The sequence below is a fragment of the Ceratosolen solmsi genome, unplaced genomic scaffold (genome assembly GCF_000503995.2).
Source record: "Ceratosolen solmsi marchali unplaced genomic scaffold, CerSol_1.0 scaffold7, whole genome shotgun sequence".
NCBI classification, from domain to species: Eukaryota; Metazoa; Arthropoda; class Insecta; order Hymenoptera; family Agaonidae; genus Ceratosolen; species Ceratosolen solmsi.
In genome coordinates this window covers 13856599-13879596 of record NW_011948413.1, presented here as the reverse complement: position 1 = coordinate 13879596, position 22998 = coordinate 13856599, and the positions used below count along the sequence as shown (strand labels likewise).

At 27.3% G+C, this 22998-nt stretch overlaps 2 protein-coding genes across 4 annotated transcripts; one reads left to right on the top strand and one right to left on the bottom strand.

Annotated features, from left to right (window-relative positions):
• Nucleotides 1–5644: 5644 nt before the first annotated feature.
• On the bottom strand, nucleotides 5645–7000 carry LOC105367507 (transmembrane protein 223). The gene is made up of 4 exons (XM_011506249.1): nucleotides 6803–7000; nucleotides 6248–6576; nucleotides 5921–6063; nucleotides 5645–5825 (listed from the first exon to the last, which is right to left on the bottom strand). Exons 1-4 carry the CDS (start codon nucleotides 6985–6987, stop codon nucleotides 5679–5681), a joined length of 804 nt encoding a protein of 267 aa, XP_011504551.1. The 5' UTR covers nucleotides 6988–7000; the 3' UTR covers nucleotides 5645–5678.
• A 5838-nt stretch (nucleotides 7001–12838) lies between these two features.
• LOC105367506 (probable E3 ubiquitin-protein ligase RNF144A) lies at nucleotides 12839–21751 on the top strand. Of its 3 annotated transcripts, none has more exons than XM_011506247.1 (5): nucleotides 12839–13233; nucleotides 15253–15922; nucleotides 16909–17071; nucleotides 18020–18342; nucleotides 21070–21751. In XM_011506247.1, the coding sequence occupies exons 2-5, from the start codon at nucleotides 15347–15349 to the stop codon at nucleotides 21352–21354; spliced, it is 1347 nt and encodes a 448-aa protein (XP_011504549.1). In that variant the 5' UTR covers nucleotides 12839–13233; nucleotides 15253–15346; the 3' UTR covers nucleotides 21355–21751. The 3 variants fall into 3 exon arrangements, with proteins under 3 accessions (XP_011504549.1, XP_011504548.1, XP_011504550.1); XM_011506246.1 differs by having other exon boundaries at nucleotides 12839–13711; XM_011506248.1 differs by lacking the exon at nucleotides 21070–21751 and adding an exon at nucleotides 18420–18452 and having other exon boundaries at nucleotides 12839–13711.
• The last annotated feature ends 1247 nt before the right edge of the window (nucleotides 21752–22998 follow it).

Genomic DNA, 22998 nt, shown 5'->3' with positions numbered 1-22998 from the left:
AAAAGCTTTGATGTTGAGTATATATTCATAATTTCGTAGTGCCGAAAGATGCTAATAGAGCATGTACTTGTATAAATTTGCATTCAAGTATACGAATCACGAATCGAAATCGACCCTACTGTATTTCCATGACAATACACTAGCGCGTCACGGATCATGAACTTAGGAACTTAAATTAGAGAAAGGGCACGGATTAATTTTAAAGGGAATGTCATCGTTTTAATTTCACTAGTGCTTAACATTACAAGACAAAAGTATTCTTTGAAAAAATATAAACCTTACATACAAAATACTCTTTTGTTCAGCAATTATCCGAGCTTCATGTAATTCACATTAATTGATTATTTAGTTAGTTATGATATATGAAGATAAAGACGAGAAATGTTAAGGAAAACAATTATCAAAGATATTTACATAAAAGAAAAAAGGCTAAAAATCAATAGTAGGCTAAAAAGCAAAATCATCTCTTATATTAATAATAATGTATACTTAGATGTTGTCAAATATTATTATCTAGTAAGCAATAAATATTGAATACAATGAAAAATTATGTGTGGAAAAATAAGTTTTATGTTGTAAATTCGAAAATTTCTATGCATTACCGAATCTGTGCAATATTTTCGGAATCAAATATATTGGACCTTTGGGACCAATTCAGACTATCATTTATTTCCTTTGATTGTAATATGATCGATGCATTTTACGTTGTAAATAATACTTAAAATATAAATTATAAAATCATCACAATAATTTGAACGAACAAGAATTATTGGCCAGTGCCAATGTGCGTGATATCAACATGCTTTTTAATGCTTAAACTATTTAAATTCAATGAAAAACTATTAGTAATCAGATAATTTTTAACGCTAATGTGCAATCGTTAAAGTTATAATATCGATTGACTATAAAGATTATTAATTTCAGAAAAAATAATAATTTCTTTAAACATAATTGGAATTGTTGGAAAAATAGCTATCTAAAATGACTTATTGGAGCCAACCAGTTTTGTTTACGTATTTTTTTTCTTGCCGTAGCTAATAATTTTTTTTGCATGAATAGACATAAAACTAAAATCAAACATTCTTATGAAAGCAACATGAAAATTTTTATAATGTTCTTCTAAGATAAAAAAAAAAAAAAAAAAATAATAATTTTAACATCAAAAATCGGTATGATATTCCATAAAACTAGATCATTTTAATATTAATGGTACAATATATGGATATAAGTTTTTTTATTTAAATATTTACATATTTATTTGAAGTAGGTCACTCACTTAGTCATCAATCTTTATCCTTATACATGTTTAAATAACAAATGGACGATCATGGCATCACGTATCATGGCAGTGAGTTTTCAGAACTTGCAAGAATTTCTGATCTTTAATTTGAAATCTACAGACGTATCATAACTATCTAATGGAGCGCCGACACATAACTTTCCTGATTATTATAATTACTATACTCATATACCACATTTAACCCTCGCTTTCATTTGGTAATAGAAATATTTTGCTTTGCTTAACTTGTTTTTTAATTGTAATTAGTAAAGATAAATAACTCGGCAGACAAAGAGCAAACGCAACTGATAATCTCAACAATTATGGCAATTGCTCAAGAATTCGTATACTGGTATTGGCAAAGTGGTAACAACTTATATAATAATTAGAATATTTAATAATTTACTTATTACAGTCTTGTATGTGATTTCTACTAATTTTCTTTTACATTAACGTGTTTTAATACGTGTTTCAACAATTAAAATATTACTGATAGATAACTATCATCGGTCCTGGCTCATACTTAATCCATCGAAAATCAAAATCTTAAAATAACATTTATTAACTAAAATCTTTCCGTTCCCTATATTATAGATTATATGTATAATACTTTTTTTCTATGTTTGTGAAAATATATTTTATAATGATAATTTAATTTGCACAAAATTTTTTATTTTAAGTTTATGCTTAAATAAAACGTTATAGATGAGATCAAATTAATAAATACTATATAATAGTGCAATAGACATAAAATGTTCGTTAATTTAAATTCATAAATACGTACGGACGATTATATCGTCGTAACAAAAAAATTACGTGTTGTAATTATGTGTAAGGATGTTTGCGCGCTTAAGACCTCAAAATCATCATAATGTACGAATATAAAGATATGCGGATGGGCGCACACATTAAATATGATATTGTATACAAAAATTTTTTTTCATAATTTATTGTATACAATTCGAAACGAGTTTCATTACAGAGAAAGAAGATAAATTTTTTTCTCAAGAATTTATTATCGCAAATAAATATTATGTTTCTATACAATATGAGCATTATCACGAGTATTATAAACAATAATTCACTAAACGCGTGAGATTAAAGAAAATGAGAAAATAATAAGAATACATAATATACTAAACCAAGCCATTTTCACATGCATCAGACAGTTTAACGCGTGTCCGTTTATCTAAGCGGTCGCGCATCTGTAATGGAAATGTTTTCTATTTTTACACGTAATATTGATACGAGAGCTAACGAAAATGAAATGCATAGTCAAATAAATGGCAATTAAACAGAAAATAAATAAGTTAAGAATGTAGAATTGTTTAAGGTAGAGTTTGTTTTAGTTGTCGTGCAAAAATCATAAATATACAAGAACAAAATTAATATTGTATATTTTGAAAGGCTTTAATTAATAATACAGTTGATAATAATACAATTTGACTTCTTTTCATACCTTATTTCTTATGATTTTTTAAATATTAATTTCGAGGCATCGTTTTACGGAAAGAGAAAACTGCTGTGATAGAAAATTTGCATTTCATCCTTACTCACAATTTATTGAAAATATCAATATATTATATATATATATATATATATATATATATATTATTTTGCTTTCATAAGAACTATATTCGAGTGTTTAATCTGTATTAAAATTTCAATTCATAAATATCTTTATAAAAATAAATGCATTAAGAATTCTCATACAGTATATCATTTCGCAAAAGTCAAATTATTACACATCATTAAGTTTATGCTTTTTCGTAATGTCTAAGTCTTATTACATTTAAATATAAATAAGGAATAATAAAAACAAAAATTACCTTAAGAATGTAAGAAAGTATGAAATGCGAACGTGCTGTATTAACGTACAATAAACGATAAACATGTCCTTCCAAGCGCAACCTCAATATAACAAATATTAAAAACAACGTTTTATTTTTGCAATAAGCCCGAAATAAAGAAACAAAACTTACAGTTTAAAATAAAACAAAGCCGTTTATCATATGCAAAACTACGTAATTTATGAAAAACTGATGACAAACAGTATAGACAGGTTATTGTACTTTGTAATAGTAATACAACAAGTATAAATAGATCAACAAAATGAAGGATGTAATCGCAATCCTCCGACAAAATTATAATTATATTTCACAATTTTTGCGATTTTCTACATCTGTGAATGATTTATGCAACATATAAAATCAAAAATTATAAAACTGTAAATAGACGATTTCAATGTTCAAACTCTATTCGAGAGAATCCAGAATTTTCTCAAAACCTTTTAACTAAATACTTCGATCTTTCCGAAATTTCACACTTTAATAGAATAATTAAAGTGAAAATGTTATAATAATTACGAATTTTGTACTTCCAAAATGTAGTTGTAAAGACTTTAAGATATAACCAAAATATAAGGGAATTTAAAAGGAATTAAATATAATATATATAAGTAATCGTCTAATTATTATACATAGTTTTAACGTAAATAAACTTAGAAATGAGTAAAAATGGAACACTCAATACAAATAAAAATTTACTGTAACAGCTCTTTTTCTAGTATGTCCGGATTCTTTCGAGTGGGGCGAACCTTAACAAAATTTAAGGAAAATTTTGTGCGTAATACTAGTGTAATATTTCTCTCGGAATATAATAGTTTATAATAAAGTTCAATCTTTACGGATGCGAATGCAAGTATATGACTGTGTTATTTAATACGAAATATAGAATTCAATTTATCTCTATAATGTACCGAGCATTATAACACAAAGCTATGTGTTTCTCAATTTTTGATGATATATAGAAAAAGTGGGAAACAAAAACTAGATCTAGTGAACTGGTTTCATAATAAATCAAATCAATATTCAATTTGAAGTGATACTTTGCTTAAACACATCTTATGTGTTTAATATAATTAATTGAAGATCTTGGAATGCTATATATTGCAGAATATCAAAATAATATATTTAAAAGAATTTTTCTTTAATTAGATCATTTATATATATATATGTATAATAATTATTTTAAATAAATTATTTACTTTACATTTTTATTAATACTATTAAGTATTATAATAAAAATCTTATTATTAAAATATATAATTTAAAAAAATATTACTATTTTATATTATTTAAAAATGATAAATTTTAAATTATGTAGAAAAAAGTTTTCTTTGTACATTTTGTAAGTTTAGTAATTTTATTTTTATTCATATTATCAAAAACAAAATACAGCAGTCATTTGGATTTTACATACAGAAATACAAAAAAAAAATGCAATAAAACAAAACAATAAAATGGCAAATAAAATATATCAAATTTGTTTATAAATTCATTTTTATATCTTAATCGTATTAATTTTAATCTTTTGCCATATAGTCTTTTATAATTTCTATTTATCAAATACTTAATTAAGAATGAAGATGTTAGATGTTAGCTGTTGAGTAAATTAATTTAATATTGAAATAAACATTTTCTTATCGTTATAAATTTATTAATTAAATATAAGTAAAAAGTACATAAATTCAAAATGCATCAAATCTTTGAATCATAAAAAATGTATTGAGGATTGCTAATTACGATTTTTAACAAAATCAATATTTTCTATCTACTTTCGTATTAAAAAAAAAAAGAAAAAAAAATACAAAAAACAGAACACTAGTTTGTTGCATTAAACTTTTCCAATAACTCAATTATTTATGTTATGTATGAATGCATATGTGAGAGTGCGTTTGCGTGTGTAAATATAAATTAAAGTTGACAAAACATGTTGAATGTAAAACTGAATAAAATACAAATTATTTCTTTCATCGTCCACAAGTACAATTTATTCAATTTACTTATCTGATGTTAATTTTGCAAAAAAAAAAAAAAAAAAAAAAAAAAAAAAAAAAAATTCAAAATCATGCGTTAATTCTAAATGAAGAATACTACCAAAATACTGGATCTTTAACGCTATAGTAAAATGTTTATATGCAAGGCGAATGCATATACTACGATGTTTTCTTTGATTGTAACTTTAAAAGTCTTCGACTATAATTCTAAGCACTTGATTGTACATAAGTATGTGATAAATATACATATATATATATATATATATGTAAATATAAATCGATCGATCTTTTTAACTTTTAATTATCAAATACTTGTAATTATGTTAAAGCAAAAAAATAAAAAATCATATGAATAAAGGTGAAGTTTCAATGTACATGGTCAACTTATTATTTATCCCTCCCTAACATTTCCCTAAATACTCATGTTTCTTTAATATTTGTAGTAAACTACTTAAAAAGAATTTTTTATCATCACTAAAGCAATCTAATATATTAACAAGACTTACTTACTTATATTCAAATTTATTTACAATGTATACAATTACAAATATTATGTTTTAATTAAAACCGATGTGTGCCAATTGTGGCATCAAATAATTCTGGATTAACAAAGGATCCAGCTTTTTCAATCATATAGTTAAATTTATTATTTCTTATTTTTATATACACGCATGATCTTTTATCCAATCTAGATACTGTACAGCTTATCTAAAACATAATTATTTAAATATTTAAATTTAAAATCAATTCGATGAAAATAATTATATTTATTTCTAAATTTATACAAAGATTAGATACATTACCTCTGATAATGGTACAGTTATTTTATGTTCGCCTTTTATCGGATGATAAGTGACTATAGATGCCTTTGTGCTGCCTTTATGTAAAACTATGTATTTTACAGATCTTTTCGTTACATACCATATAACAAACAATACCACTGGACCTATGAAATATTTGTATTATTATTACAAAAGAATTAAATAATTAATTGGACTATTTTTTTAATATTTGACTGTAGAAATAGACAATTTTATTTACCCATCTACCAATCAATATTAATAAAAATTTATCATTGCTTTTAAACTATAAAATATATTACAAAATATTATGAAAAACATAAAGCTTACATGATAAAACACCAACAGCAATCAATGATAGAGGGAATATATGTTCACGTAATCTTGTTAACAAGTTTTTATCTTCATGAAAAAGATCTTTGCATAAAATTAAATAAACATTATCTATCATAGACAAACTTCCAAGAAATACAAGAACTGCACATACAACTGAAATTTTGAACATCCAAGGGTTTTCATATTTATATAACATAACATTATTCTCCACTTTTATATTATAACTTAATCGATCTGTAGAGAATTTTTTAAAAAACTGGAAAATACTTGGTCGTATCCATAAAAATTGATGAGACGTACAATTGTTACCAAAAATTGGGATCCTACAGTTATAATGGATGTAAAATAATAGATTTGATTTTAATTTTCAATCATTAGTAATCAGTATTGTAAATTTATATAACAGTTATTAAACTTTCTATTATATAATAAAAACATACAATTTTACTGTATAAAATAATGAAACAATATATTCAATTCAAACAATAATAATAATAATAATAATAATCAACGTCAAATCATAATTATTAACATAATATTAAATCTAACCTGCTTGATTTGTTAATCAACGTTTTCCAATTGCAGAAATTTCGAGTTACGAGTGTATGCTGCTGATGCAACTTGAACTGCGGTAAATTTAAATAAGATTGTTTGAGTGCATTAGAGAATATAAAATGTTCGTGGGAATTGACATTTTTATGTAACCTATAAATGGTATTTTGAATTCTGAACATTATGACTTTCTTAAAAAAAAAAAGGATGGCACGGACTAGACAATAATTACAAAACAAAGATAATTTTATAAATTCATTACTTTTTTTTAAATACAACAAGGCTGATTGCCTGACATAAATCTTAAACAATGTCGTGTAGCCGGAATCGTTCACTCGTGCCCAGCGAAAGATCAGCAAACTATCAGAATCCAAACAGCTCCATCTATTGCGAGCTTACATAAACTTCTTTCAAATATCGATTCACACTAAATTATCATATGAAATTATTATTTTTTATCAACAATCATTAATTTAGACATTTGTAATATCAATCTGGTAACATAAATGATAGGTAAATAAGGTTTCATCAGCTACTTCCAATCAAAATCTATAAAATACATTTGTACGGATTTTGTATTACTTTTTACCGCAATTCTTATTTATCTACAATTAAAAATATATATAATATAATAACATGCAAAGAATAAACTGAACAGCATAAAATAAAGTGCATGAGGTAGTAAAGTGAGTTGGACCTAAGCCAATCATTAATATTTAATTTTTCTCATGCCTGATTTACATCGATATTCCTTTGTTATTAGGTAATTCAATGAGTAATTTTATGTTCTATTAAAAAATATGGAAATGTAAAAATAGAAATTCGTAAAAAAAGAAATACATAAGTTCGTTAATTATAAATTAGTAATAAAATCAATGATTTTTTAATGGTAAGTTATAATACTATAATGGAAATAGTATTTTATAATGGTTGTTTTCATTGATTAATCGAACAAAGGTGTTTAAATACATTTGCGATATTTGGAAAAATATTTCGAAATAGTGATGAATCAACGGATATTCGTAAGTAGCAAGAAACAGATTATTTATTTGAGATATCATAAATTCCTCGATAATGGCAATGTCGTAAAATCTTTTTTAAAAATTACGCAGAATGTGGCCTTGCATTATTCTTTCTATAAAAGAAATTGTCATTTCATTAGAGCATAAGTTTCATGTTCCGGTCTTTCGATAAAAAATCATAACTATTCAAAATATAAATATCAATTTTAATTATTCATTTACAACGATTAAATTTATTTGCAAACACTACTTCCTTTAATTCATGTAATCTAAATAATACTTATAATCTCAATTCTATATTATTTTATTTAAAATAATACAATATAAGAATTATTATTTTGTATGTTTAACAAATTAAAAAGCTTCATAATAAATTCAATATTTTTTTGGTAGTATAATATGTTTTTATAATAATATATTATGTAGATAAGAAAAATATGTAAATTCATTTATAAAATTAGCAAACTAACAGAAAATAAATGTTATAAAATAATATTAATAAAAGAATAAATATTAAAAATCTCTATATTCATAAAATTATTTATTACTTTAATATATATATATATGTATATAATTTTATATTCAATTGTTTCGCTATAACTTTCCAAAAAAAAAATTATTTATAAAATAATTCCTTGAAAATTGATCATATTTAAAATCAGTGTATTAAACGAAATGAGTACAAATATTTATTTTACTGGCGATTGTGAAATATTTGTTAATATGATTTGATAAAATTTATATTTACTTTACTTTTGTTTTTATAATAAAATACTAATAGATCAGATGGAAGAATTTTAATAAAAATATAATATATTGTCTAGTTATTTTAAATATTAAAATAATACATTTAATTTATTATAATTAATAATAATAATAATATAATTAATATTGCGCGTATATAAAATATGCTAATATTAATGAAATGCTTATATAATTATAAAATATGAATAATTATATAAATTATTGTATAAAATATATTTAAAGAATTCAATTATTACATCAATTGATATAAATCAATTGTTCTAAAAATGTTAGTTTATTTTATCAAAGTCTTTATTCTCGTCTAATGTTTATTTATGAATAATTTTAAGGTTACTATATTAAAATTAATTTTTCACACGTTATACACAATAATAAGTATTAATATAAATCTTATACGTGTATGTCAATAATAAAATAAGTATTCAAAAGTGCTTTAGATAAAAATTAAAGGAATTCTTTAATTTTGTATAATTTTGTATACAAGATCGACTATATTTTACAATCTGTATTTTTGATCTACAATTTTTAGTAAAATTTTTTTGTTCAAAATGATTATACTCAATAAGTACAAATAATATGTAATACTGTGTTATATTTTTTATTTAAATTAAAAATTGAAAAAACTAAAATATTCATAATTAATTTTACAATCTAATAAACGAACACACTAGGCATTTAAAAAGTAAATTAAAAAAATGTATTATAGTAAAAACTAATATATTATTAAATTAAAATTTTAAATATATGTTCTGTCAAATAAATAGGGGAAATAAATTTTTTTTTTTCGAATTATTAGCGGAATATTAAGTTTATCAAAACAAATATCAATATCAATTGTGATTATAAGAGTGACTGTAAGATTTCATAAAAATAAAACTAACTAAGTCATTAGACAATCTATTGGAAAAATTAGTGTATCAACCCATGATCGACCATTTTATATATATAAAAAAAAAAAAAAAATGATTTTATAAATATATATACAAGTACACGTACAAATAGTTTAATTTCTATTTAATTATATTGATGGTTACAGAAGCTGTTCGATTAAAAAAATGTAATCAATAAAAAATAAAATAAAATAATATTTAACTAAATTATATTATAAGTATATGCATTAACGACAATTGAATGTTATTATTATTCTAAGAACTTAGACAAGAGATTTATATTGTAAATTAATATTGTCGTTTGTTTCTCTATTTAATTATACGATAGACCGTGTGGGCATTGAATGTATAATTGCCACAACTATTAATATGCTGGGTGTGTATGTAAAAATTAATTTAAACAAAGATTATTTCCGTAGATCGATTAACGCATATAATATTTGGAGAACCAACAACATATTCAATAATACTTTTCTAAACATCTAGTTTACGATGCGATTTGTCAATTCGTTAATTTAATTAAACTAAAATTGTTTAAAATTTTGTTAATTTGCTAATGACTGCTTTACTATCTACATTATTATTACGTACACATATTATGTGTCTTGTAACTGAATCATTTTCTCCGATTCTAATCTTTAAGGTCGTGTTAACTTGAATCAAAACTAGTATCACAATTGTATGAAGATAAATATGAATACATACATATAAATAACATGCATGAAATTCTATTATAAAAAATATTAATACATTTTTTAGTAATAATGAAATATATGCATTGCTTATTTTTTCATATTTGTCATATATTTTTATATTTAGTATTTAAAGTCTTAACATTATCGAATAATGAATATTTACAAAATGATGATTGCACCTCTCACTTATTTCAAGTAAATCAAAAAGTGTGCGTTACAATTGTAAAATTAACATATATTTTAAACTTATACACACGTACACATATGAATATTTGAAAATATTTATTTATAATGTTTAGCAGCAAGGACATTTTAAACATTGTTTGCACTAAAATGTAATATTTTCAAAGTGAACTTGACTTTTATTAAATTAAAAAAAAAAAAAAATCCATACAACTTAAAGTGGAAATTACATTTGAAAAAACTTATAGCTTTTTATAGTAATTAAATGTTGTAATTAAATTTAAAATAATTTTTTATTTCGAATATACGATCGTTCGAAATATAATATGTTAAAAAGCTCATAATATTGACATTTTTAGCGTATATTTGTTTTTTTCTTTAATAACCAATGGAAATACGCGTGTTGATGAAAAATTTTACAAACATCTCTTCCAGACAATCTACGTGTAGTTTTCAATTTTTATTGTACAGAATGTCTGTAAAAATTAATCAAAATACTCGTTTCACATTATAGAAATAATGCATTCCGTTTAAATTTCATGTATAGCCAGTTAAAAAATACATTACGCCATAATATCATATTGTTATTCATTATAATGCTGCATGAAATTTCTCTTTATTACGAATAATTTGATGTTGTATACTATGTTGTATACTGACAATTTTTATAAGATAAATATGGCTTAAATTGGCCAATAGCTCTACTTGTATATAAATTAATAATATTGACTAGTTATAGTTTTATTTATTTATTTATTTTTTTTTTTTTTGTTTTTTGTTTTTTTGTTTTTCAAACCCAAAGACTAACAAAGTTAACTTATTTATTTCCTTTATTCCAAAATAAAATGCAATTCATAAACAAGCTTATATCTGCTATTTCAATGTAAATTGCACTTGTATTATAAAACTTATAACCTTTCATGCTGATATTTACGATAGTATGCTAAGAAACAAAAATAATTTCTTACTCATCGCACTACAAATTGTATATTTATTATAACGGAGGCCTTTGTTGCGAATGCGATATAATTCATTATTATCTAACTTTTAAGCGTACGTAAAATAATTGCACAATAAATAATGTCACATTACGTAAAAATAGCACGTAAAAAATTGTTAACAAGCGTGTAAAATGTCGGCCAATTTATTTCAAATTTTTTATCCCGTCTACGTGCTTCCTTGTGCGCAAACATCCCGGCGTCCATACGAACGCGAAATATTTTTTTTCGCCATCTCGCACGCGGTCAACAGACATTCCTCCATAATACGAATAAATGTATGTATATAAGGCAGCGAGAGCCATACGCGATGGGCAAAGTGTACGTGTCCTTATCTGTCAGAGCCGAGTCGCACATTGACGTAACTCGCCTACGGCCATAGAATTACGACATTAAGGAGAGCGGAACGCGCGGGTGGGGCTGGACGCGGAAGCATCGGAGCAATGTTTAATGTAGGGGCTCGCGCTCGCCGATCCGCTCGGTTGTCTACAATGGAAAAGAGAAACTAAGCGGAATTGACGAGGCAGGCCATTGCGGCTGCGTCCCCACGACCAGTCCTCGGATGCTGGTATCGTCTGCTCCATCTCGATGTGCTACTGCTACTCGGATCATCCGGAGACTCACGCTCCGGCAATTCTACACGCGCTCTTGACAAATTGCTCTCACCCCCTTCTATCGCACTTATTACTGCATTATTCGGCGGCTTTCGGGGCTGCGCTTATCGATCGCTCGAGCTTCTTGAAAGTCAAGAGCGGCAGTGCGAGGAAAGGTCTCACGAATGCTGGCACAATAGCCAGCTGCTGAAGTGGTAAAAGATAGAGGGGGAGGGGCGGGACAGTTGGCTCGACAAAGTCATCGTTGCGTTCTTAGCGGGAATATGAATCACCGCCACTGCTATGAATCACCGCCACTGCTTCGTCGTCGTCGTCGTCGTCGTCGTCGTCGTCGTCGTCGTCATCGCCATCGCCATCGCCATCGGCGACGTTGTCAGCGGTACAGTCGTAAGCTCGACCGTCGTATCGTCTCTCGATAAGAGAAAGATGGATCGTTATTACGGCAAGGAGATTATGGCATTACATCCCTAGTACGACCGAAGAAGCGGAGATTTATTTAAAAGATCGCATAAAACTTACGGAGAGCAGCGATGTGTGGACGATGGTAGGAGTGAAAATCGTCGGCTAGTCGTTTATTTACCGCGTGATATCACGAATTCCCGTGCAAAACGTTCTCGTTCATACGGATCGAAAAATAAGGAGACGCGCTAAGCCACTCTCGCCGCCTCTTACTTTCTTTGACTTTTGACAGTTGACGCGGCCTCGCGCGCACCAGCGGCGACCGAATAGCGAATGACAAGGATCCCGGAGGATCAAGGCTCGTAGTAAAGATGTCTCGCGCGTCCATACATCATCGCCAAGGAGTGTCCCCGGATCGTTGCCGCAACATCAACATCAACAACAACAACAACAACAACAACATCAACATCAACATCAACATCAACATCAACATCAACATCATCGATACAATTAAAATAGAAGGATAAGGTGAAAGTGTGGTTGTCGGCGCCGCCGCAGTCGTGACATCGACACCACACAGTACCGCCAGCAGTAACCGAACTGCTACCACGAATAAACGCTAGTGCGTGCGCGTGGCGTGCTTGTGTGCGTTTTCCCGTAGAACGAGAAGGAGCGAGAGCGAGGGAGCGAGCTAGACACACAGAGATGCAGTGAGCGTGAAGGAACGAAGGGGATACGAGGAGAGGTGCAATTATGCGAGAGTTGTCGCCAAAGTTGTTAATCCAGCGAAACTGCTGTCCGTTGTCTCGTCATCCACAGGATTACGAGGGCTCCGGTGCATTAGGACTCGCGTATTATTATTGTACGTGTGACTCGTGATCGCAGACGTCGCCTAAGGCTTACGACTGTGCGCGTATATGTGATTAGTCCCGAGCCCGAAGAGAAACGGCCTCGCCTTTTTCCCCTTTTACCCTAAAAAATTCCCAACTCTCCCTTTTTCTGCCTCCTCGCCTCCGTTTATGTTTTTGATTTTTCTTTTATCGTATTGCTTGTTTGGTACGAGACTCCTTGTACGTACGGCCTCCTTCTGCCGCACACTGCGACGTTATACTTCATGTTAGTCTCGATCGTTAAGAGACTGGCCTTTGTTATCTGCAATGGACTGCACACTGGAAATAAATGATGAACGGCATTGAATACGCTTGAGTTGTTTGTATTTTTGTACTTTCGGGAGTGCACGGAGTGCAACAATGAGATTTTCCCAAAATGACAAATCATGAAGTAATAGAGTGAGCGTTATTGGCATTGGAACAGGATCGATCCTTTGGCACTCAGTAAAAGTAAGACTTTTCCGTAGTCGCTATTCAATTTCACGCTCGATTATAATTTTAATCTCGAGAGTCTTGATATGGATAAGTGTGCGTTATTGTTGGACTCTAAATCTGCATCGATATTTATGATCAAATCATATATTTGTCTTAGTAAATTTAAAGTTTGATAAAACCTGACATCCGTACGACAGGCATGCTGCTATTGTAAAATTACAAAATTATTTTATTTTAATGCTTCTTTTGTTTAATAGACCTCGGTGCTTGTATTTGTCGATGCGAATAGAAGAATTTTTAATGCCATAGCGTGTATCATTATTTTTCTAATATCCGCTTGTTGAAAATTATTTTGATTAAATTTTAAACTTAATTGTGCGAGTAATTAATAGGCATTATAAATTAGTATAAATCAAATGAAAGGCTTATTGAAGCATTTTTTAAAGCATTGTTATGCATTATGTAAAACTGTAACTAAAATGAAAAAACCTTAATGTATAAATCTAATTAAAATACATTTGTTTTACATTTTTTGCAAACAATTATTGAGCATATCTGATCAATATGTTCATGCATATGGTAATTTCATTGGCTATATAAATATTTGTATATTATACATATTTACGTGTTTATTAATACAATGAATTAATTTCAATATAATATAACGTTTCAAATGTTAATAAATCAGAAAATCAATGGTGATTTCAAATCAAATGGAATGTATCTAATTCCAAAGTCAAATTCAATTCGATTCTTTATTCAGAAATATGCTTCCATGCACAAAGTATATACCAAAGTTATCGTAATAGATTGTTATTTATTTGCTTGTTAATATTGGACTTATTTATAGAGACTATAGTAATACTTTATGTATTGGTTTCGAATTAACCTATTAGCCATTCTACATAATGCATTGCCTGTAATATTCATTACAATTGTTCGCGCCAATTGTACACCAACGTAAATCCAATAATGGTATAAACTTTTACACATGTATTTATATATTCTTTTATTTGTGTCTTTTACTTTTGTTTTTTTGTTTTTTTTTATTTTACCTTATTAGGTTCTTAATAACTACTTTATAAATATGCAACATTCATTTTAAATTAAAATGAAATTGAGCCTTAAATATATATATATATATATATATATATCTTTTGCAGCAATATGTCATTAATTTTTCTTAAATCTATTTGCATTTAATAGCACAGGTCAATTATTAATAAAACTGATTTATTTCACAATAAAAATAGTTTCTATTGTAATCTTATAAAAGCCAATGAAAGTACTTAAAATGCAAGTATATGAAAAAGTAAATGTCTTAATAAAAAGTTTTATTACATGCCATTAGTTATTACCATCGGAAACAACAGAATCTATCGCTAAGCTATTATCATTGCTGGTCTCCCTTGGGCATTGTAATCATCATAATCGTGCGCATCAATTTATCCTTCATATTTAATTGAAATTTCCTATTTAATTGAAAGTGTGTGAATGGATAATAAATAATCCTTGCAATTAAATCTTGAACGTACATTATGCCAATTGTGTTTCAGAACATTAGCAAGAGAAAATGCATTCACGCAGCGAGAGATGAAACCAGTCACTATTATAGGGGACAGTAAGGATATATACCAAGTTGATTAGGGGATGCCTAGCCTACACTCGCTCGTCATACGACGAGCTGTCCCCATGGATATGGGTACTGCTGCAAGTTCCGTAACCACGGTGAACGCTTCATCTAAACCCAGTGGCAATGTAAATCAGAAGAAAATGGAGAAGAATAATAAATTGAGTGGCATAAGGCTGCCTCTGCTGCGAAAAGAGTCCAGTGCAATTAATTTAACCTTAGCTGAAAAGTCAATGAACAAGAGAAGTGGAGAGGCTCCACTGCTGAGGCCAGAGAGCAGTGGAAGCCTGGAGGCAAAAGGTGGCAGTTGGGTGAGCTTAGGGCCGACGGCTCTAAGGAAATGTGAGACTGCAGTGGGACTAAGTACTTTGGCTCTCGAGGGCCGACCGGTAAATCGAAGTAGAGTTTGTTCGCGCTGTTCTAGTTTATTGTCACTAGCCTCAAGTTCGCGATACAGCTTAGCCGCTGGAAGTTTCGTTCCCGCGGCTACCTCACAACAGCAAGTCGGTCAACTGTTGTGCAAGCTTTGTTTGTCAGACGTCTCGATGTCGCAAACATTCACCATTGAAAATTGCGGATGCTCCAATTGTAAAGATGTATGTAATTACTTTTACTATTCGTGTATTACAAGATACATCGTGACACATTTTGCAAAAATACAAGTTCAACGTGTATTTTATTCGATGATATCTTTTTGAAGATTAAAGAGGCTTTCAAGTTGTTTGTTATAATGAAAATATTTATATATTTATAATGTTTATGCATTATAATTTACATATCATTATACATTACACATAAACAATTTAATTCTCAGATTTTATTATGCACTTATATCCTTGATTTAATGATCATTTTAGAAAGTCTTCTTACTTATGAACAAAATTATTTAAAACTGTAAGATTTGTATATTTATGTAAAATTTTATGTAGCCATTCTATTGAGCTGACAAGTTAGTTTCATTAAAAAATGTATAAATTATATTTAACTTCCTTGAACTTAAAGGAATAAAATAATAGATTAATGCTAATCATAAAATAATATAAAATTTATAAAAAGAAAAAAAATATATATATATATATATATATATATGTATATATAAAACATTATTTATAATATTAGTTGTATCGTTATACTGTTGTATAATATTGTAATTAAATGTGTAATTAAAGATAATTGGAAATTTTCATTTATGTGTTTATTTATTTTAAAATAGATTTTGAAACAAATTACTTTTGTTAATATAATTGTTGCACAGTCAATGTTAAATTGAGGATATTTGAATCAATGAAGTTTGAAAATTGTGCTATAACTTTTTATTGCAAATGGAATTATTAACTGACTTACTACTTTTTATACTGCCACGATACACACGCGCGCGCGCACACGCACACACACACATATATATATACATGTGTTTTTTATGCATGCGTGTGTATATGTATTATTAGTATCTAAGTCAGTCTAAAATGTAGTTGTATAAAATATATTTAGATCATCAAATTCTTTTTTCAATCTACACGAGTAATGTTATATTATTTAATGCGATTATCAAATAAATATAAAGAAACGATTTTATTTTTAGTGTATGCGTGCTTATGTGGAATTTGAAATAGAAGAAGGAGCTTATGATATCAGTTGTCCCGATGCAAAATGTGATCAAGATGGTATGCTTTCCTTAAAAGAAATTGGTACACTCGTAACTCCAGAACTTGTGCAGAAACATCACAAATTTCGTCTTAATAGAGGTTGGATTTATATTTTATTCAATTCCTATAATAAAAATTGTAAAACATTTACAAATAGTTTCAATCTATATAAATACACAAATATTTTTTTAAAAATTCATTCTAAATGCTTATGTACTTGTTTACTACTATATAAATAAACTAACAAATATTTTAAATTAAAATATTTATGCAATTATTAACTTTGTTGCATTAAAAATTAATTAAAAATGTGATATTATTTAATAGTTAGAAATATGACTATTAATTATGAATATTATAATACCTTTAATTAATGATAATGAATATATAACAATTCATATTTATTTATTCATAAATATTCTTTAAGATTTTATAGTTTGAATACATTAAAAGTAATCAAGATTGCATTAATATATTGGTAGCGTTTAAAATTTTAAAATATAACTTTTTTCTATTAATCTAAGTAATTGTCTACCCCTGCCATCCCCCCTCAAACAAACAAAAAGAAACCAAAAGCCATTTTTATTAAAAAATGAAAGCTATCATCACTTTGAATTTTACGTAATGAATCATAAAAATTTTCGAATTTTGTACAATAACAAAGATATTTATTTATCTAACAAAGTAGTTAATATATTATTTACTCGATAAATATTAACAATATTTTACATTTAATTATTTTCAATTAGAAATAAAAAGAACGAACAAGGTAAATAAGTATGTTAAATCTATTATTGGCATTAAAAAAAAAAAAAAAAAGAATTATTTGTTCAATACATTTCCTCGTGCATACTTTACATTATTTTAATTTCATTCATACTATTAAACTTACCGTACAGGTTATTTTAATTATGCCCTTGTGTGCACACATATGATTGTTAGTCGCATACACCATACACGCGGTTAAAATTAGTTTCAACTCCATATCCGGTAAACGTCACCAGTTTAACAGAGTATAAATTTTATTAACTCAATGATCCTTGGCAGATGTGTCGATGGACAAAGAGAGAGCATGGTGTCCACGAGCTGGCTGTGAAACCATTTGTTCATTAAACGACAATGGATCCAATGGGAATTCACCAGGGCCTATGCATTGTCCAAATTGCTCTACAGACTTCTGCTCTCTTTGCAGAGAGCCTTGGCACAATGGTCCCTGCCCCGAGCTTCCATTGGGCATACCTTTTAATAGTGATCATATCAAGTGCTGCCCAATGTGTTCTGTGCCAATTGAGAAAGATGAGGGCTGTGCACAAATGATGTGTAAGCGGTGCCAGCATGTGTTTTGTTGGTATTGCTTGGCATCGCTGGATGTAAGTACATTGCAAGACTTTCAATTCACGATATTTCTACATTTTTTCTTAAATATCAATTTTCATCATATCATAAGGTTTCATAGAAATTCAAATGTTCAATAGTGGGACAATGAATAAAATTTTTGTGATAAAAATTCGCTCCTACGCGATTAAATCTACTCGTATGTATGTATTATTTATTAGTTATAATATTCAACTAAACACATTACAAGATTTATCTTAAAACATTATGAAAAATGAATAATTATATGATGTTCGATAATAATGTAATTACAAAAAAGAGACAATATTCAAAATAAAAAAAAAAAAGTTTTGTACAAAGATATAGTTAATTCAATATTTGATGAGATAAGTATGTGTATTTGAAAGAATCTAATTTGTAAGTCAATATTCAACATTGTGAGATAGCGTCTACATATATATATATATATATATATATATATATATATATATACGCGGACGCGGACACGTGTGTGCAGTATAAACTGTGATTGTATTTATTGTAATTTTTCAATTTAATTGCAATACTAAAATCATTTACTAATTTAAAAGCTTTTAAAACGTAATTGCATATTCATATTCTTTGAAGAATTCACGTACTCTATACTATATTCTATTTTAAATCTAAATCTCAACATGTTTTCATTCAATTTTACACTTTATTTATTTTAAAATCTTAAACCCGACAGTTTTGTAAAAAGTATTACGTTGTAGCATAATCTCCCATAATATTATCACATATTATTTTATTTAAAAATTACAACATTCCTACTCCAATTACATTTTATTTATAGATTAACGAAGAATAACTCTCAACGCGTTGTTTTTATGTGCGTTACATACACACACATTTATTTATTTATTTATATATTAATAATGAAAATTAATTATAGTTTTTAAATAATTTCATTTCACAGAAATAGTGATATCAGTGGTATTTAACAAACTCGATGTATTTACATACACCTTATAATTTAAATAAATATAAAATAACAAAAGCATATAGTAACATTAGTTTATATCGAAAATATATATATATATATATATATATATATATATATATATATATATATTTGTATTTTATAGATATCACTATTACAATCTTCGATAAAAATTAATTATCTTTAAATATGTTTTATCTAATCTAATCTAATAAGTATTCTGACAAGATCATACATGATTAAGTGTAAAATCACGTTAGCGATAATTAATAAAATGCGTATGTATGTATAAAAGATAACTTTAAATGTAAGAAAAAATTAATTTTATAGAAATTTCTAATGGTTATACGTTTTTCAAATTGTATATAAACTAATTTACGGACATATTCACGAAGGCTCGGACATACAGGGACACATATCAATTTTTTTTTTTTTTTTTTTTTTTTTTGCAAGCGTTATTTTATAATAAGTTCAAGTAAATTCAGCTTTATTAAATTATTCTATAATTGATGCACAAAAATAATTATAACATTAAAATTAATCAATCTAATATTCTTTTAAATTTTTAAATATTAAAATATATTCTTTGTAGTATAAAACTGGAAATTTCTTTTGTCAAGTATCTAAGAATGTTTCATACATATCAATCATACAATAAACAGAAACGTCACATCGTACTTATATCGCACGAGTGATACGAAAAGAAGAAACTGAACAGGGCAATTGTTTTCTTAGTGTATTCATAAAATAATTATCCGTTTTTATAAAGGTATATGACTCACAAGATTTGTAAATATAAATTAAAATTTTCAAACAAAGCAAAATACAATGACTCAGTTTTTCAAGTACTCGAGACTTATAAAATGTCAATTTTCTTTTCAATTTAATTTGAATATCATCAATATAAAAGGATTCATAAACGATTCGAACTTTAGTTAAAAAAAAAAAAAAAAAAAAAAAACCAAAAACAAATGCTTTTTGTACTTAAATTTTCAAAATTGTATACAAATAAAATTAATTAATTAATATCAACTTAATGAAGTGTCAAGAATAAAAGACAGAAGGCAATTGTTAATTTCCCTGAAGAAATAATTTTATATTTAATTAATTGACAATCTACAAGGTCGATTAGAATTATCTCGAATGCTATAGAAAGCTATAAATTGTCAAAAAATTAATTAGTAACAACAACATTGTCTGAAAGTATTTGCTTAAGCTGAATCTTATAAGAAATGTTTTCTGAAGATGCAATATTATTAATATTGCTGACTTAATTTCTACAAAGGAACGTCTTTTTTTAAGTTAATAAAGAAAAACTATGTACTCGTGTTTAAATGTAAATTTTTTTTTAATTTATTGATCCGAGATAATACCATTTTAAGGAAATTACTTATTGTATAAGACTTTTATAAAAGCTTTTTCGCAAATCAGTAAATATAAAAAAATTTCATGATAAAAAATCATCATTTTAATATTTTTAAATGATTAAAGAATATATATTGAATACATTGTAGCTTCCCCCTTAGCCTTAACTTTAATGGAGAAATCACCATTAAAGAATATCGGTTCAAATGAAATTTTTTGTCATTTTCAATCCTCAATATTGATTTTTTTTTTTCATTGTTCAAGATTTCAATATTGTTTCACCAATTCAAAATTAATACTGAGTGTTGAATAATATGGTCCTATCGATAATCCATGGTGACACGGTGCTTAAAGGTGTTTAAAAAAAAAAAAAGAAACAGGAAAGAACAGCTTGAACCTTGTCCGATTCCTTGTACAGGACGACTTCCTGCTACGGCACTATGACAAGGGACCCTGCAAAAACAAGCTGGGTCATTCGCGTGCTTCCGTCATCTGGCATCGGACGCAGGTAATAGGGATCTTCGCGGGTTTCGGGCTCCTGCTCCTGGTGGCCTCGCCCCTCCTACTCCTCGCCGCGCCCTGTATCGTGTGCTGCAAGTGCCGGGTCTGCGGCTCCTCGCGCCTCGAGCAGGAGGAAGCAGTGGCGACTGTGGTACCGATGACGACAGCTGCGACAGCGGCTCAGGATGACGCTGCCACGTAAACGGCCAACGAGCCGTGTAAGGGCCAAAGAGAATCATTAATTGCGAGAATTGGTATATGGACTGGTATATAATGTACACATATTTTTTTCTGACGAATCGAAGATCTCGAGAGGATAGATAGGATTTGCATGCGAGTACGCGCGAACAAATGTATCGAGTATGCGTAAAATAAAACGCGGACTATTATTAATTACTCGCATTTCGCTGTCTTATTAATTTAATTTACGCAGGCTTACTGCAAATGAATATTTAAGTTGCTCCCGTATGCACTTAATGAAGTTCATTCATACTAGGGTGAATATTCACTATGTTAGAGTGAGATTACAGTTTAATACTTATAATTCACTCCGGAATGAGAGGATTTCACTATAAAGATTTAATCCCTAGGAATATTTTGCAATCATATGTTACTTGTTTTTTTTTTTTTTTTTTTTTTTTTAATAATAATAATAATAAAATCATTCTTTTTAGGAAACAAGCGATTCTCGATGAAATTAAAATAATTTTTAATAGTCAAACAAACGTACTTTTATCAATATAAATGTTACTAAAAATAATTAAGGCAAATAATAATACGTAAGTCTATAATTCGAAATATATGCATTTTACGTATCATAACGTGGAAAGGAATTAATGCAGGAGTGATTGACTATTTATATATTTATTTAAAAAAAAAAAAATTTTAATCTTTAAATTTATGGGAAGTTTGTTGATACGTAATTTCTTTTTTATATTTCATGAAAAATTTGCTTTCTTAGTTTTTCAACAATGAAATGAATATTCGGATAGCACTAAGCCAAATAAACTTGACATCAAAATTAATTGAAATTAATTAAAACTTTCAATTTTTCGAAAACTCATTTTATTTTTATTAAAAATTCTGTAAATATTCAATAGATTTTACTTATAATATGTTTTTTTTTTTTTTTTTTTTTTTTTTTTTTTTTTTTTTTTTTTTTTTTTTTTGACAAAGTAGAGTCGTTTTTTATTTAGTAGGTTACATTTTATTTTCGATAAAATAAATCTTATTTTATAAATAAGTTTTGCAAACTAATTTTTCATGTGATTATTATTGTTATTGTTGTTGTTATTATTATTATTATTATTATTATTATCAGTACTACTACTACTTCTACTTCTATTGCTATTATTATTATTATTATCTTCATCGTCGTCCTCCTCTTCATCATCATCGTCATCATTATTATAATTATCATCACTTTTATTATTTGTTATATTAGAATGAGATATATTTATTAAATTAAAGACTGCATAAAGAGATCGTTATTTTAAATATTTATATTTTCGTGATTTAATGTGTATAATAGAAAATCGCGTTACTTTAAATTAAATGTTAAATTTTTCTAAAATCTTCCAAACTTGATTAAATGAAATATTTATAAAGAGCCAACATATTCGTTCAATACAAATATATACTTTTCTAATTACAAGAAAAAGAGAAGATGCGCATATCTCATTAGAGTTGTTCATTTAATGCTTTTTTACTCAATGAAGTGTTTTTTGAATTCTTCAAAGTTAAGCAAATTAAATAAATTCTAGCTTGTTTTTAAGATTTTCAAATTAAATAAGAACAGAAATGCAGACAACTCTCTCACGATAGACTAGATTCTACTTATATTCGT

What these genes read in the sequence shown, in the direction of transcription:
- LOC105367507 (XM_011506249.1), bottom strand. Translation starts at nt 6,987, where the DNA reads ATGTTCAGAATTCAAAATACCATTTATAGGTTACATAAAAATGTCAAT. An exon ending in TTGATTAACAAATCAAGCAG is followed by an intron (nt 6,577 to 6,802) that starts GTTAGATTTAAT and finishes TTATAACTGTAG; the next exon opens with GATCCCAATTTTTGGTAACA. An exon ending in TGCTGTTGGTGTTTTATCAT is followed by an intron (nt 6,064 to 6,247) that starts GTAAGCTTTATG and finishes AATATTTCATAG; the next exon opens with GTCCAGTGGTATTGTTTGTT.
- LOC105367506 (XM_011506247.1), top strand. Translation starts at nt 15,347, where the DNA reads ATGCCTAGCCTACACTCGCTCGTCATACGACGAGCTGTCCCCATGGAT. An exon ending in GATGCTCCAATTGTAAAGAT is followed by an intron (nt 15,923 to 16,908) that starts GTATGTAATTAC and finishes TTTTATTTTTAG; the next exon opens with TGTATGCGTGCTTATGTGGA. An exon ending in CAAATTTCGTCTTAATAGAG is followed by an intron (nt 17,072 to 18,019) that starts GTTGGATTTATA and finishes GATCCTTGGCAG; the next exon opens with ATGTGTCGATGGACAAAGAG.